At 40.8% G+C, this 16,885-nt stretch overlaps 1 protein-coding gene across 1 annotated transcript in view; it reads left to right on the plus strand.

The window, feature by feature from the left end:
• The window catches only part of LOC143539826 (protein NO VEIN-like), a 29,673-nt gene extending 24,196 nt beyond the window's left edge, over nt 1–5,477 (plus strand). The window contains exons 14-16 of the mRNA XM_077033029.1: nt 3,517–3,834; nt 4,061–4,318; nt 4,400–5,477. Coding sequence (XP_076889144.1) covers nt 3,517–3,834; nt 4,061–4,318; nt 4,400–5,305 — 1,482 coding nt within the window. The 3' untranslated portion in view covers nt 5,306–5,477. The remainder of the gene's footprint in view (nt 1–3,516; nt 3,835–4,060; nt 4,319–4,399) is intronic.
• The last annotated feature ends 11,408 nt before the right edge of the window (nt 5,478–16,885 follow it).

Consider the following 16,885-nt stretch of genomic DNA (forward strand, 5'->3'; position numbering starts at 1 on the left):
TCATCTGGATCCTGTTACGTTCACCGTTTATAGTAATGCCCTTCCTGAGTTGTGCGCGGCTAACTGTTTAACACATATATTCATTAATTAACCACGTACTAACATAATTAATTAGATTTGTATTTATTAATCTAGCGTACTTGATAGGCTAGGCTCGTTTGTTTGGGCTAACGAATCAAACGGGATTACTTCGTTTAACGACGATCTTTATTTCCCGTTCACATTCTCCAATTATTATATATATATGTATTTCTCCCCTTTATAATAATGTGTTCCTTTTCATTAATATATTATTATGTGTGTATATATAATATATATATATACCTTTCTTTTAATTAAATATTTTATATTTCTTTGCTTTAACGGATTATTTTATCTTAAAAATATATCGGGTCATACAGAGGTGACGAGGTTAGTTGGTTTGGTTCATCTTGTTGGATTATCTTGGCTTAACTAGGAATGGCCAGGTCACATCGCATGGCTCAGTTCGCATAGCACGAACTCCCTAGTTCGCATCGCATGAGCTGGTTCGCTTCGCATGAACTTTTTCGCTTAAAAAAGTATTTCGTGCGAGATCCGGGATTTGATCCCGTGACCTCTAGCTACCCATATTGTGTCTCAACCACTCCACCAACATGGTCTTGTGTTTAATGTTTATCTTTCCCACCTTTTATACACAAATTAAATGGTCATTATGAGCTCCTTTTCTTTTCATTTTCCCTTTTTCTTTCTTTCTTCTTTCTTCTTTTCTTCTTTGCTCACGAGAATTATTATTATCATTATATTATTATTAGTATTATTATTATATTTATTTTTGTTATCACTAAACATGCACGGCATGTTGCTGTCGCTATTATTATTATATTTATTATTTTATTACTACTACTATTATTATTATTTATCTATTATTATTATTACTATTATTATTATTATTATTATTATTATTACTTCCTTTACCATTATTAATCAAAAATCTCAACTTGGTTTGTTTCAAGTTCCAATCTTTTACCCAAATTTCGTTAGATCTATGAACGCCTCAAACTTAACTAACGAGTCAAACGAACCCGACTCTCAAAGTTCACATTTTTTTACATCAAGTTTATATTTTTATTAACCTTTAGGCCCCGATCTATGGTTCTACCAATTTTCATTTAGAACCGACATCAAAAGGACTATCTTTACACTACAAACGTACCTCTAGCGACATTCGGTTTAGAGTTTTAGTCTTGACACGAGCTAGATCTTGATTCTTCTTGTTGTTTGGATGCGAAAACACTAAAACGACTGGGATCTCGTTCTCGGGTTTCAAAGTATGGAGTGTGTGTTTGGTAAAAATGGAAATGTATGAGATTATGAGATCTAGGGTTTTAGGGAAGGTTTAAGGGGTACTTATACCCTTATCTCATGGACCTTAGGCCCATTAATTCACTAAGTCCATATTTTATTTTTAAGTCCATATCCATTTAAGCCTACCATCTCTCATTTTAATTTATGACTTATTATTATACGACGATTAAATAACAAACTTTATTTAAATATTACTTTATTTATTATTTCTAAAAGTCGGACGTTACAGAAGACCTGTCTATGGATTTTATCGTTGGACTGCCAGCTTCCAAAGGGTTCACGGTGGTCCTGGTGGTGGTGGATCGCCTATCGAAGTATGCTCACTTTATTCTATTAAAACACCCGTACACCGCTAAAACAGTGGCTGAGGTTTTTGTTAAAGAGGTTATCCATCACCATGGAATTCCAAAAACTATTGTAAGTGATCGAGATCCCTTGTTTTTGAGCAAGTTTTGGCAAGAAATTTTCCGTTCCATGGGTACTAAACTCCACATGAGTTCTGCCTACCACCCGGAATCCGACAGTCAAACTGAAGTAATTAATCGATGTTTGGAATCCTATCTGCGTTGTTTCGCAGTTGATCAACCCAAAACTTGGTCTGTTTGGTTACCTTGGGCTTAATTTTGGTACAATTCCTCCTTTCATGCTTCTACAGGTGTTACTCCCTTTGAAACCGTCTATGGTTGGCGTCCTCCTTCGGTGTTTCAATTCCTTCCGGGCGAAATTCGGGTGGAGTCCGTTGCTAGAGACCTCCAGGACCGTGATGAAGCTCTAAAACAACTCAAAAATCACTTAGCTACTGCTCAGGGTGCAATGAAGTTGCACGCAGACAAGAAAAGATGGGACGTGCAATTTTCGGTGGGAGAATGGGTGTATGTTAAATTGAAACCCTACCGTCAGCTATCCGTTGTTAGTCGAATTCACCAAAAGTTAGCAGCAAAATTTTTTGGCCCGTTTCAGATTGTGGAAAAGGTTGGGCCTGTGGCCTATAAATTGCTTCTTCCTGCTACTTCTAAAATTCATCCCGTTTTTCATGTTTCTTTGCTAAAAAAGGCGGTCTCGGGTCTAATTGAGGCTGCTCTTCCTCCTGAATTAGATATGGCAGATTCCCCGCATCTGCTACCCCATTCTGTGTTGGCCACTCGTGATGTTCGGAAAGGGTCAGATTTGGTAGGGCAATGGTTAGTGCAGTGGCAGGGTCATACGAGGGATGATGCTTCATGGGAAGATGCTGAATGGGTTAAAGCTCAATTTCCTGATTTCAGTCTTGGGGACAAGACTGATTTTGAAGGGGTGGGAAATGATACAAATCGGGTTGGTTCCAAAGAGTTACTTGTCTATTCTCAAAGGGGTAAAGTGCAAAGTGGCTAAGAGTTATCTTGAAGAGAAAGTTAATATAAATAGGAAGGGAATATTGTGATTAGATAGGATGAATTTTGTTAAGATTGAGTAGGCTCTGGCACATGCCAAGAGAGAGGGTGTGACCCTGGAATTGTTACATGTCCTTGTCATTTTTTTCTTTTCCTTGTATTTCCTTTACATTCAATGAAACAATCCTTTCCTATCATCTATCAGTTCAATTTCAATCCAAGTTACAATTAAATTTGCCATCTGTTCATCTGTGTTTTTCATCATACTTTAACCAGTTTATTGGACTATTTAGTAAAGGATTTTGATGATGACACTGTAAGGGCTGCTTTTGTGCTTGAAACTTGATTCTTTAACCATTAACCGGCCAAAACTTTTAACCACAGAGTACCATTGTATAAAGCATGAAAACAAATATTTGCTGTCGTTTTTAGAACCCGTCAACAAGTTAAGGCTGTTCCTATGGTTTGGTAGTAATTACAATTTTTGTCTCTAATTTTGAGAGTTTATCTCAAGGAATCTTTCTTTCAAGTACCACAAAAACTAACATGTCTTTTCTAATGCTTATTTTTTACTTACTGAAGATGAGTGTATTTTAGTAGTTTTAATTGAATGATGGACTGAATTCAACATAGTTTTTAGACTTCGGACGCCCAACAGAAAAATCAAAGTCTAGGGTGAAAAATTACTGTAACTATAAGGGACTTTTTTTGTAGTTTACTCCAAATAGTAAATGCGCTAAATATAATTACAAAAGTGTTCAAGATGGTATTATCGTAAATTCAAGTTTTATTTTGGCAGGTTTTTGATGTTTTTGTAATGTGGAATGATGGGCTCAAATCTGGGGCTTTGAGTTCTGAGGATGTTATTATGTTGAAAAGAAATCTTGAAGAAAAGAATACGAAGGTGCTTCCGACCGCACAGGATAAATGGGTTTCGCTACATCCATCATTTGGGCTCGTGTGTTGGTGTGATGATGCAAAGGTTGCTGATGAATTTGAGGAGTTGAATAATATTAATTTTTTCTGTTTATGTGAACTTAATGATGAAGAAAACAAGACACTTGAAGTGAAGGTTTCTTTCCTAATGAAAAATCTTGGAATTCCCGCTCTTTCAGAGGTTGTCACTCTTTCTCACGTCTTCTCTAGTTTAGGTTATGAATGAATAATCAACATTGTTTATGTTTTAATCTCCGTCAAATGGGTCAAAAGTACCCCAAAGATATAACATGGGTTTGTTTTAAACAACCATTAGTAACAAGAAAACACACGCGCACTCGCCAAACTTGTTTTTGTGTGGGTAGTGTAGATGCTATGGGGCTTAAACAACTTATGATCTATTGCAGGTTGTTACTCGCAAAGCAATATATTACGGGACAATAGACAATGACTTTGAAACTTCGTTGGTGAACTGGGCTCTTCCTTATGCTCAACGTTACATCTCTAACACGTATCCTGAAATTTATCATCAACTCAAGCTGGCTGGATTTGAAAAGATAAATAAATTGCAGATTGTTGTAGTTGAAATGCTGTATTATCAGAATGTTATAAAGGCATCCAACTTGGTGTCAAATAAGAGACATGAAAGCATCTGCCTTCTTCAGGTATCATACTTTTTACGTATGCATTACAAATGTAAATTTCAAGTAATTTGACCTGATCCGTTTCTGTATTGATGCTTACAGGATGAGATCTTGTATGCAACGTGTGACTCAGATTCTCATTCCATATTCATGGAGCTTTCTCGTTTCCTGGTCAAAGGTGATCCTGAACTTCACCTCGCAAACTTTCTTCACTTAGTTACAACTATGAACGAGTCAGGTTCCACAGAGGAACAAATAGAAACTTTTGTCTTAAATAGCCAAAAGGTGCCAAAACTATCAAATGAAGAACCAGTATGGTCAATTCAATCTATGGATGTCATGTCATTGGATACGATGACATCAGCAACAAAATGTGGCACTAAAAGAATCTTTAGGCCCAGTTCGTCATCTGAAAGTACTAGAAACTGGCCACCGGCTAGTTGGCAAACCGCTCCTAACGCGGTTGGCTTGGTCAATGTTGAACCAGGCTTGGTTGACCAAGATGGTTCATTGGGTCATGTGGGAACCAACACTGTTGACGCGGCTAGTGTTGACCAAGGTGATTCGTTGGGTTTTAGCCAGAAGGACCAGCTTTCTCATGGTCTGGCCAATGTGGAACAAGCGTTACCTACAGGGAAACGGGGCGAGGAGTTGGCGTTTAACTACTATAAAAATAAGGGTATGAAAGTTGTGAAATGGGTAAATGAAGCTAGTGAATCCGGGCTACCATATGATATTGAAGTTTGTGATGATGAAAATCGAAAGGAATACATTGAGGTCAAAACAACCGATTCTGAAACAAAGGACTGGTTTGAGATATCAGTTAATGAGTGGCAATTTGCAGTCAAGAAAGGCGAATATTTTAGCATAGCTCGTGTAGTTTTGTTGAGTGATAAACAGGCTCGAGTCACTGTATTCAAGAATCCGGCTAGGCTTTGTCAGCTCGGTCAACTGAAACTGGCTGTTTTGATGTCGGAGAAGCAGAAGGGTGAGTTTGTTCTCTGTTGATATTTATATTAGCTTTATGTTTTTGCATATCTCGTGTATCAAATGTGTTTTTTTTTATCTATGATGCTTGGATGTTTTCTTTTGTACACGAGGATGTTTAACCAGCAGGATTGATTCGAAACGATTTCTATGGTTTTGTCTCTTGTTGTCTTTTCTCAGCTATGTTTAGATATTCTGTTGATGGTTTTCTGTTTATATTAGAAGCTAGTTTGGCTAGTTTAAAAGACCATTGGCAGAGGTTTTCCGAAATGTTATTTCTTTTGATGTTTGATTAGTATATATCAGTGTATTTCAAGCCACAACTGTAAGTTTAAAATGATTCTTTCTGGGATTTTGGTATTGTTTGGTACTTACACTTGAGTTGAATCATGTTTTAAGATGGCATTAACTCCAACTTTTTGGTTGCCGGTCGTGTTTGGCTACTTGCCATCCGGCCTCATCGATAAGATAAGGCGTGGGATCTCAATTGCCCAAACCCGGGTGCATTTCCACTTTACAAAATATAAAATGTAATTATGTTAATCGTCTCATTTAATACTTCAAAAGAATTTGGAGCCAAAACTACCCATCTTGGATTGATTCTCTCACTTTTATTTTTATGTTTAACTAGTTCTTTACCTGGCGCGTTGCGCCGGGTTAGGCGGCTTGTTTTGCCAAAATGTTACATTCAAAAGCATAGCGTTAGGTAAACTAATAATGTGTCAACGATGAAAGTTGCAGTTGCTTTCGAAGTTTTGTCCTTGATAGCTGCTGATACACAATTCCTGCATGTTAATTTATAAAAAGTAAAATAATATAAAAATAATTTTTATAGAATCTTTATAAGTTCAAAAGACTCTATAAAGTTTTTAAAAATTTTATAAACATTTGTGGGCACTTTTTTTATGAATTGTGACATCCTACACTGGTTGGGGAGGAGAACTAAGCCTTCTTTATAAGGAGGTGGATACCTTCCCCCATCATAACGCATTTTGGGCGCTTAATGGTAGTGGATGAGAGGAGAACTCCACAGTTAAGCGTGTCGAGGTGAAAGTAGTATCAGGATGGGTGACCTCCTTGAAAGTATTCACTTGGGCAACCAAAAGCAAATTCGTGAGACGATGGTGGTACCTCACAGCTAAAGCGGACAATATTATGATGCGGCGGTAGCTGGGCTGTTACATGAATTAACAATTATTTATATAAACTTGAAAGTTAATAAAAAGTGGTTTTACTATGTTATATATATATATAAGAATATATATATTTATAAAATAATATTAAAACCTACTGAATTTTATTAAACAAAAATAATTAAATTATTTTACAAAATAAAATTTAAATATTCTTATTTATAAAAATTATAACTGCTAAACCGAACCGAAAACTTTAAAACCAGCTATTAAGGCTGGTATTTTTATAAAAAAAAAAATTATGCCACGGATTAAAGATGATGTAACAATTCGGATTTTTTGTATTAATAAAAATTTGCATTTATTATATTTAACTTTGCTTAACTTATTATATATTCTCATAACTTTCTAACTCGTTAAACAACTCTTAGAAACCCTTAAAATCGTTTAAGATGGCTAAAAAACGCGTTTATAGAAGTACACGGACTAAAAATGACATTTTTGGAAATCTGATAGAATTCTACCCGACGCGTAGCGTAACGGGATTCCCCTCAGTTGGTCGTGTAGCGCGACGAACGTGCAGATCAACAAAATATCGATTTTGGTTCGTTCATTCGTTTTCAATCCTCCCAGTCTCTTTATAACCGATTTAAACGACATGTAAGCTCCAAGTAAATGTACATAGACCCATTTCAACTCTCTAACTCGGTTTCTTGTTCAATAAGGTTGAATCTTTCGGGTTTATTGTTTTATTTATTTCATAAACGAGCCTGTTTACCAAATAAACGAATTTACGGACTTTATTATTTAAACTAACATAACATAAACTCCTAAAAAACTTCTGTATCCTCAACCTCCATCTTTAATTTTCGTTCATATAGTGTTCATGGTGCTTTTCTTCAAGAAACTTCATTATACGGTCTGACTTTCAAGCTTCAAGACACTTGACTCGTATTTTCTCATCGTTCCTTTATCTTTCCGGGCAAGTTGTCTTCTGATAAAACATTTGTTTTCATCCAACTAACAAAAGCCTCAATCAATTGTATAGATTGATGGGGTTTTGTTGGTCTATTGCTCTTCGACCCGTTTAGGGTTATAAAAATCAATTTTGGTATGTTTTCAATTACTATGTCTTTTGGTCAAAACTAGCTTTCGGGCCAGAAGATTTTTATAGTTTTATGTTTGTTTTGATATTTTGAGTAGGGGTGTGAATTCCTGACACGACCCGAAACCCGACACGAAAAAATATAGATTTTGGGTCGGCTGATGTAAGGCCCCGTTACCGGTAACCCTACTTTCGTGTTGGATTTACTCATAAACACAGTTCTAAATATCAGAGTTAATTAAAAACTTTACGCGGAATATAAAACTTTCATAAAACATTACATATCGATTCATAATCATGTCTTAAAACATTCCTCTTGTCTTTCAAAATCAAAACATAACTTATAAAACATATCAGATCTTCAGATGCCAGGCTTTAGTCTTCTGCCATGTGTCCTCCACTCAAGCCAGCTGTCTCAACCTACTCACCTGCGTGCATACTAAAAGTCAGCTACGCTGAGTGAGTTCTAGTTAATCATACAATACCATACAATACCTTATTACATACATACGTACTTAACCTCATAACTTTCTTTCATACACACATAAGTACTCATACCTTCATTCTTACTTACATACTTTCTTTCTTACTTACATACTTTCTTTTCATTCATAATCATACGTTTTAAAGAGCCTTTCGCCCTATAACCTCACAGATATTATAAGGGTCTGGTCCCTAACATCACAGATATTATGTGGGTCTGGTCCCTAACATCACAGATATTATGAGGGTCTGGTCCCTAACATCACAGATATTATTAGGGTCTGGTCCCTAACATCACAGATATTATTAGGGTCTGGTCCCTTGTTTTCGAATATTAGTAGGGTTCGATTCCCTCTTCGTTACCATACAACCATACATCATACCTCGAGTATTATTAGGGCTCGGTACCCTTTTCGTAACCATACAACCATACAACCGTCATTTCCTTCTTTTATTAACTTTATTACGTTCATACACATAAACATACATATCATACTTGCCATATTTATAACGTTACAAACTGACAGTACGTGCAATATCCGAAGATCGTTCACGAACCATCAAGCAATCATTCATACATATCACATATATCACATATGGCTTTATAACGTTACAACCTGACAGTACGTGCAATATCCGAAGATCGTTCACGAACCATCAAGCAATCATTCATACATATCACATATATCACATATGGCATACACTTATCACTTAGGATAAATGTATTAACAACACATCAAGTATGCACACAGCCCCGAAAATATAACAAGGAATGGGGCTAGAAACTCACCTGGATCCTGTTACGTTCGCCGTTGATCGTAATTCCTTTCTTTAACTGGGCTCGGCTAACTGTATAATATTTACACATATCAATTAACTACTACTACTCGTTTTGTATTTCTATCTATATATGACCCACAACGAACGGGGGTCCGGGGGCAGCGCCCCTGGCAGCGGGGTTCTAGGGGCGGCAGCCCCTAGCGGGGTCCAAGGGGCAGAGCCCCTGGCTGGGGTTAAGCTGCCAGGTCAGCTTGGAAAAATTTTATTTTCGATAACTGCCTTACCACATTTTCCATTAGGTTTTTAATTTATTTTATAATCGAACTTCACTTCAGGCGAAGTTAAACCTTAGGCGAACTTGGCTTCAGGCGAAGTTAAACCTTAGGCGAACTTGGCTTCAGGCGAAGTTAAACCTTAGGCGAACTTGGCTTCAGGCGAAGTTAAACCTTAGGCGAACTTGGCTTCAGGCGAAGTTATACCTTAGGCGAACTTGGCTTCAGGCGAAGTTAAACCTTAGGCGAACTTGGCTTCAGGCGAAGTTATACCTTAGGCGAACTTGGCCGTAGGCGAAGTTATCCTTAGGCGAAGTTACGCTTGAAGGCGAAGTTACGCTTGAAGGCGAAGTTCATCAGGCGAACTTAATCTTGCAGGCGAAGTTATCGCGCTGCAGATCTGTTTGCCCATAACTCCTTCGTTTCTTAGCCAAATAACTCGATTTTGGTACCCACGGAATCGTATGATCGGCGCCTACAAATCCCAACCATCAAATCGGCCTAAAATCGACGTTTTAGGGGTCCGATTTGGGCAGTTTGGGTTTCGGGTCCGGTTAACCCATCCAATCCTAACCATTTACAGTAATAATAGATTTGTTGGATTGTTCTTTGTCACACCCGGCCCTGAGCGGCGGAAACAGCCGGGCGTGCACGAGTGGGGATTGATAATTAAGCACGGGCCATTGCAAAGTATTCAAAGATTTTCATTGCGCATGAAATGTTTAATACAAATACATTACATTGTTTAAAGATTACATAAAAACATCCAAGTATAAAAACTGTTGAAGATTTCCACGCCATATCCCCTTTGCGCGGCGGGTACAACCACGCGCATCGAAGGGATAGAACTAAAATCTTCCAAAAAGCTAGTTTTAGATGTTCAGCGTGAGGTGCTCTAAGTGTGACTCCATGCGCTACCTAGTTATCTCCTGAAAGACACGTAAAAATATTTGAATCAGTATAAACTGAGTGAGTTCACAAGTCTTAGTAACTTGATAAATCGTATTGCATCATAATCTTGGTACAAATCATTCTGAAACATAATTCTGATAGCATCATTAAAACACATGCTTGGTAAAACATAGTTTTATCAACATATTCTGATAAATCGTTCCGCGGGTTACGCGCGAACATTTCTGGGAACTGTGCTCGTCTATGCAAAGTGGCGCTGCCACTACGAGCTAAAATAAGTAATACCGTCCCGCGGGTTACGCGCGAACGTTTCAGGAACATGTGCTCGTCCATGCAAAGTGGCGCTGCCACTACGAGCTAAAATAATAATTCCGTCCCGCGGGTTACGCGCGGACGTTGTGCCGGAAAACAAGGCGCTCGTCCATGCAAAGAGGCGCGACCCCTACGAGCGGGCTCAAACCCATAGTACTGCCCCATGACCATACTAGGCACTCGTCCATGCAAAGAGGTGCGACCCCTACGAGTGGGTGGATCAAACCAGCAGTCCCTACCCTTAGAGTTCCAATGGTAAAGTGATCACTTACTCGAGTTCTAGCGCACATACATCGAAAACCTTAGATAACCGTTTGCATTACTCATCATGAAACATAACTTAAACACATAATCGCTTGCATAGCTTGTAAGTATACCATGATAAAACATTATTTAAGTACGTGTCCCTCGCCCCGAAAACAGTTTAAAAATAGTGAAAACAGTGAAAATAGGGGCTGTGAGACTCACCTGTGGTTCTTGTTAAGGGATTAATCGAGATTCGGGTTTTCTTGGTGTTGGCCCCGGAATCGAAGGTCTAGAATACGATTAAATAACAAGAAGTATATATATTAAGATCAAGAAATAGGATAATATAAGGTTTGGAAAGTAGATCTCAAGTTTATAACCTCGGCTTACCTAGTAACTGGATCGGAATCGAAAATAACGGATGCTCGGGAGGTGATTAGTGCAAGTTTGCAGTTCTTTGAAGTGTGTTTTGAGTGATGATTTAGGTTACATATTTATAGGCAAACTCAAGGGAACACAGTCCCTTGCTTTAGGGGATTGAAATCTTTTCATATCTAAATGTAATGATGATAAAGTATGGAAGTTATTATTATTTACTTAAGAGTGGAGTGGTGGATAAAAGATTTTGATTTGATTTGGACAGAACATGCAGGTCTGGGGTTGGTGAGAATAGGGTGGCTGACAGTTGACTTTTCATGTTACAGTGTGCTTTTTCAGGTACTTTTGTCAGTGTACAGTAAAAAGTGGAAAATCTCTGAAACACGCTACTGTTTCCTTTCGGGCGGGAGTAATCTCCTTATAACTGGAGAATAGACTAAGTGTTCTGCGCGTATAACTTTGTGCGCATAGCTTTCTGCGTGTAGGACATTTCTTTGCTGCGGGTAGATACGTAACCTTCTCGTAGTTAGGGACATTTGAGTTTCATTTGTAGATTCTCCAGGTGGTCTTGGTATTTCAACATAGTGATCAGTCATGTTGAAGTCAATTCCATCTTGGAGCTTCAGACAAACTAGCTCTCAACGTTCCCGCCATGCGGGTAGGTTAGTTCCCCTCCCGCACGCGTATAATTGGTTTTGGGATGCACCCGCCTTAGCCCCATGCGTGACGGTCAACCCATTTAGGCAACATAAAGTTTCATGAAAAACATAAGGCCAAAACGTTCACGCATGGCGCATAAATGCTCACGCTGGTTCTTAACATGGTGCGCTCGCGCAGGTTGCACATAACAACTGCACGCGCTGACTAACATGGCGCGCTCGCGCAGGGCGCACATAACAAATGCACGCGCTTAATATTTACAATCACCTAATTATTAGGTTGATTACTTAGCTTATGGGTTTGGGAATTTACCGGTTGTCACATTCTCCCCTCGTTAAACGAATTTCGTCCCGAAATTTAGGAGACGTTGCTGGCAGAAGCCATGCTCTGAAAGAGGTGTGGGTATTTCGTGCGCATCTGGTCTTCTCTTTCCCAAGTGAATTCAGGCCCACGCCTCGAGTTCCATTGAACCTTTACTAACTTGATTTTGCTTCTGCGTAACTTTTGTTCTTTCCAATCGGTTACTGCTATAGGTTCTTCTACGAAGTGCAGCTGTTTGTCGATGTGAATCTCTTCCAACGGCAAAATCAACGTTTCGTCAGATAAGCACTTTTTGAGGTTGGACACATGGAACGTATTATGAACTCCACTGAGTTCGGCGGGTAAACGGAGCTTATAAGCAACCGGACCGATCCTTTCCAGGATCTCAAATGGTCCAATGTAGCGTGGATTCAACTTTCCTCGATTGCCGAAACGGGGGACTCCTTTCCATGGAGAGACTTTCAAAAGTACTTTATCCCCTACTTGAAATTCCAATGGTTTCCTTCGCACATCTGCGTAGCTCTTCTGTCTGTCGCGCGCTGTCTTAAGGCGATCCCTTATCTGAAAAATCTTGTCTGTTGTTTCCTGGATCAATTCTGGACCAGTCATTTGCTTGTCACCTACTTCAGCCCAGCATAGTGGGGATCTACACTTGCGCCCATACAAAGCTTCGAACGGCGCAGCCTTAATGCTTGTGTGATAGCTATTGTTGTAAGAAAATTCAACCAATGGAAGATGAGTATCCCAGCTACCTTCGAAATCGATTGCGCACGCGCGTAGCATATCTTCCAATGTCTGGATTGTTCGCTCGCTTTGCCCATCCGTTTGAGGATGATAAGCCGTACTCATGTCCAGACGAGTACCTAAAGCTCCTTGTAACGATCTCCAAAACCTTGAGGTGAACCGACTATCTCTATCAGAAATGATGGACACTGGGATTCCATGTTTTGAAACTACTTCTCGAATATACAATCGGGCTAACTTTTCCATCCTATCGGTTTCCTTGATCGGCAGGAAGTGCGCTGACTTAGTTAGCCGATCCACAATAACCCATATTGTGTCATAGCCCCCAGGTGTCCTTGGCAGTTTGGTGATGAAGTCCATAGAGATTTGTTCCCACTTCCACATGGGAATTTCTGGCTGCTGAAGCAACCCTGACGGTTTCTGGTATTCAGCCTTCACCTTCGAACACGTCAGGCACTTACTGACATACGCCGCGATGGCGCCTTTAAGATTGGGCCACCAATACAGCGTTTTAACATCTTGGTACATCTTGTCTGCGCCAGGATGTACGGAATACCGCGTCTTGTGAGCTTCGTTTAATACTTGCTCGCGCAATCCTCCCTTGAGAGGGACCCATATGCGGTTAGCGAAATATAGATTGCCGTTCTCTTTCAGTTCCAAACTTTTAACCATACCCCCAAGGCATTCGTTTTTAACAAACTCTGGTTTCAAGGCTTCTTGCTGAGCGTCTCGGATGCGGGTAGAGAGATCTGCGTGAATGGTCAACCTTAGAGCCTTGACTCGTAGCGTTTTTATTCGCTCCTTCCTACTTAGCGCGTCTGCTACCACATTCGCCTTTCCAGGGTGGTACTTAATTTCACAATCATAATCATTCAACAACTCCACCCATCTTCGTTGCCTCATGTTTAAATCCCTTTGATCAAATATATGTTGAAGGCTCTTGTGATCCGTAAAGATTACACACTTTGTACCATAGAGGTAATGGCGCCAAATCTTTAGCGCGAAGACAACCGCTCCAAGTTCTAAATCATGCGTTGTGTAGTTCTTCTCATTGGTCTTGAGTTGGCGTGAGGCATACGCTATGACTTTGTCTCGCTGCATGAGGACACATCCGAGTCCCTGATGTGAAGCGTCGCAGTAAACGACGATGTCATCCGTCCCCTCGGGTAAAGACAAAATTGGCGCACTACATAATTTCTGTTTCAACAATTGAAATGCTGTTTCCTGACTTTCGCCCCAAACAAACTTCTTGTCTTTCTGAGTTAGCGCGGTCAGAGGTAGAGCTATCTTGGAGAAGTTCTCAATGAAGCGTCGATAGTAGCCAGCTAGTCCTAGGAATTGCCTCACCTCAGTTGGGGTTTTTGGCGCTTCCCAGTTTTCGATGGCCTTGACTTTGGAAGGATCAACGTGAATTCCTTTCTCGTTTACAACGTGACCGAGAAAGTGAACTTCTCTAAGCCAAAACTCGCACTTGGAAAACTTCGCATACAACTTTTCTTTCCTCAACAATTCCAAAATCGATCTCAAGTGTTGCTCATGCTCGGCCTTGGTCCGAGAGTAAATCAGAATATCATCTATAAACACAATCACAAACTTGTCCAAATATGGTTTGCATACGCGGTTCATCAGATCCATGAATACAGCCGGCGCATTAGTTAGCCCGAAAGGCATCACTAAGAACTCATAATGGCCGTATCTAGTTCGGAAGGCTGTTTTCGGCACATCTTCCTCATGGACCCTAAGTTGGTGGTATCCTGACCGTAGATCTATCTTCGAATAATAACTGGATCCCTGCAACTGGTCAAATAAGTCGTCAATCCTCGGTAAGGGGTACCGATTCTTGACTGTCAGCTTGTTCAGCTCCCTGTAGTCAATACACATTCTGAACGAACCATCCTTCTTCTTAACAAACAGTACTGGAGCTCCCCAAGGTGAAAAGCTTGGGCGTATGAAACCCTTATCCAATAGTTCCTGTAACTGATTGGATAGCTCTTGCATCTCAGATGGAGCTAATCGATAAGGTGCTCGAGCTACTGGCGCAGCTCCTGGGACTAAATCAATACGAAACTCGACTTGTCGCGGCGGCGGTAATCCGGGCAAATCTTCAGGAAAAACTTCTGGAAATTCGCGCACTACTGGTAAGTCTTCAATTCTTCGCTCGTCTCCTTTCTTTTCTACGACATGCGCCAGGAAGGCGTAGCACCCTTTCCTTAGGCACTTTCGCGCCTTTAGGCACGAAATCAGTTTCGTCGCAACTCCCCTTCTTTCCCCTTGAATTACCAAGGTTTCTCCGTTCAACAGTGGGATCCGAACCTGCTTCTCATGGCAAATAACTTCCGCGCGGTTCTCGACTAACCAATCCATACCTACCACAATGTCAAAACTTCCCAAGTCTATTGGCAACAAGTTAATATTGAACCCGTGACCTCCCATGACTATTACACATTGTTCAGTTCTTTCGTTCGCGCATAACTGCCTACCATTGGCTAGTTCTATAGTATAAGGCGTGTCTAGCCTACTGGTTGCTAAGCCTAGGGAGTTTTTAAACTCAGCAGATATAAAGCTCAGGTCAGCGCCAGTATCAAATAAGACAGATGCAAAATGGCCGTTAAGCAAAAACGTACCGGTTACCACATTCGGCTCTTCTTTAGCTTCACCCGCGCTGATCACAAAAGCTCTCCCGCGAGCTTGGTTTCCCCTTTGCGGGCAATCCCGACTGAAATGCCCTGGCTTTCCGCATGCGTAGCAGTTGTCATTGGCTCCAGCTTCTTTAGCACGGCAATTCACCGTCTTGTGTCCTGGCCTGTTACATTTGGCGCACGTGACGCTCGCGCATTCACCCTCGTGGTGAAACTTGCATTTGTTGCACCATGGGTAAGGGCCACTGTATCCTTTCCTTGATGGCTCCGCGGCTTGGATCGCGTAAACCCTTGCGCTTTCCTGCTTCTTGAACGGTGGCTGCTTGGAGTCGGACCCTCGGTGGTGAGAGTTCCACTTCCTCTTGGGATCAGAGGTTCGCTGCTCGATTCCGCGCGTAGTTAACATACCCGCACGGACCGTATCCCTTGTAAGGGTGATGGCCCGCGCTACCGCCTCATCAAAGGTTGGAGGCGCTGCGGCGTTGAGCGGAACCCTAACAACAGGAGGTAACCCAAAAATATACCTCTCGATCTTCTTTTCCTCCGTGTTTGCCATGTCTGGCACCAACTGGCAAAGCTCATTGAACCGGTTGTTGTAGGCGTCGATATCCGTTCCTACCATGGTGTGGTTCCAGAATTCCTGCTGCAGACTCTGGATTTCTGCGCGAGAGCAGAACTTTCTCATCATCATTTCCTTCAGTTCCTCCCAGGTCTTGTGGAGAGCAACTTCTCGCCCCAAAGTTTTCGTTTGAAGCTTCCACCAAGACGAAGCTGCCTCTTGGAACATGCAGGTCGCGTAAAGGACCTTCTGGTTCTCACTACATCCGCTAATGGAGAGAACTGTCTCCATCTTGTCAATCCAGTTGTAGAGCCCAATGGCCCCTTCGGTTCCCTTGAATGGCCAAGGCTTACAGGCCATGAATGTCTTATAGGAGCATCCTTTGTCCAAGGCTCCTGATTCGGGTTCTGGGGTCTCGTTCTGACGACCCTGACTTGATTCGGCCTTGCTGGCCTCATGTGTTGCGATCGCTTGCGCGATTATTTCCGCGAGTTCCTCGGGCGTCATGGTAATTCCCTTGGCTCTGGTTGGAGACATTCTTGCTTAAACAGGGTGAAAATATATTAGACTTAGCGCATGTACTCTGAGTACATTATGTTATCATTATTTACTAGACAGTGTGACCCGTGTTCCTAAGTGTGTGTACAGTTTCTTTTGAAAATATTTTCTTTGAAAAATATTTCATGCGATTCCCCAACGGTTATAGTCTAGGTTAAAACTTCTTTTCCTAGTTCGCTATAACCAGTGCTCTGATACCAATCTGTCACACCCGGCCCTGAGCGGCGGAAACAGCCGGGCGTGCACGAGTGGGGATTGATAATTAAGCACGGGCCATTGCAAAGTATTCAAAGATTTTCATTGCGCATGAAATGTTTAATACAAATACATTACATTGTTTAAAGATTACATAAAAACATCCAAGTATAAAAACTGTTGAAGATTTCCACGCCATATCCCCTTTGCGCGGCGGGTACAACCACGCGCATCGAAGGGATAGAACTAAAATCTTCCAAAAAGCTAGTTTTAGATGTTCAGCGTGAGGTGCTCTAAGTGTGAC

This window comes from Bidens hawaiensis, unplaced genomic scaffold, assembly GCF_021521415.1.
Source record: "Bidens hawaiensis isolate Kalapana, Puna unplaced genomic scaffold, B.hawaiensis_p1.1 tig00012057_1, whole genome shotgun sequence".
Classification (NCBI taxonomy): domain Eukaryota; kingdom Viridiplantae; phylum Streptophyta; class Magnoliopsida; order Asterales; family Asteraceae; genus Bidens; species Bidens hawaiensis.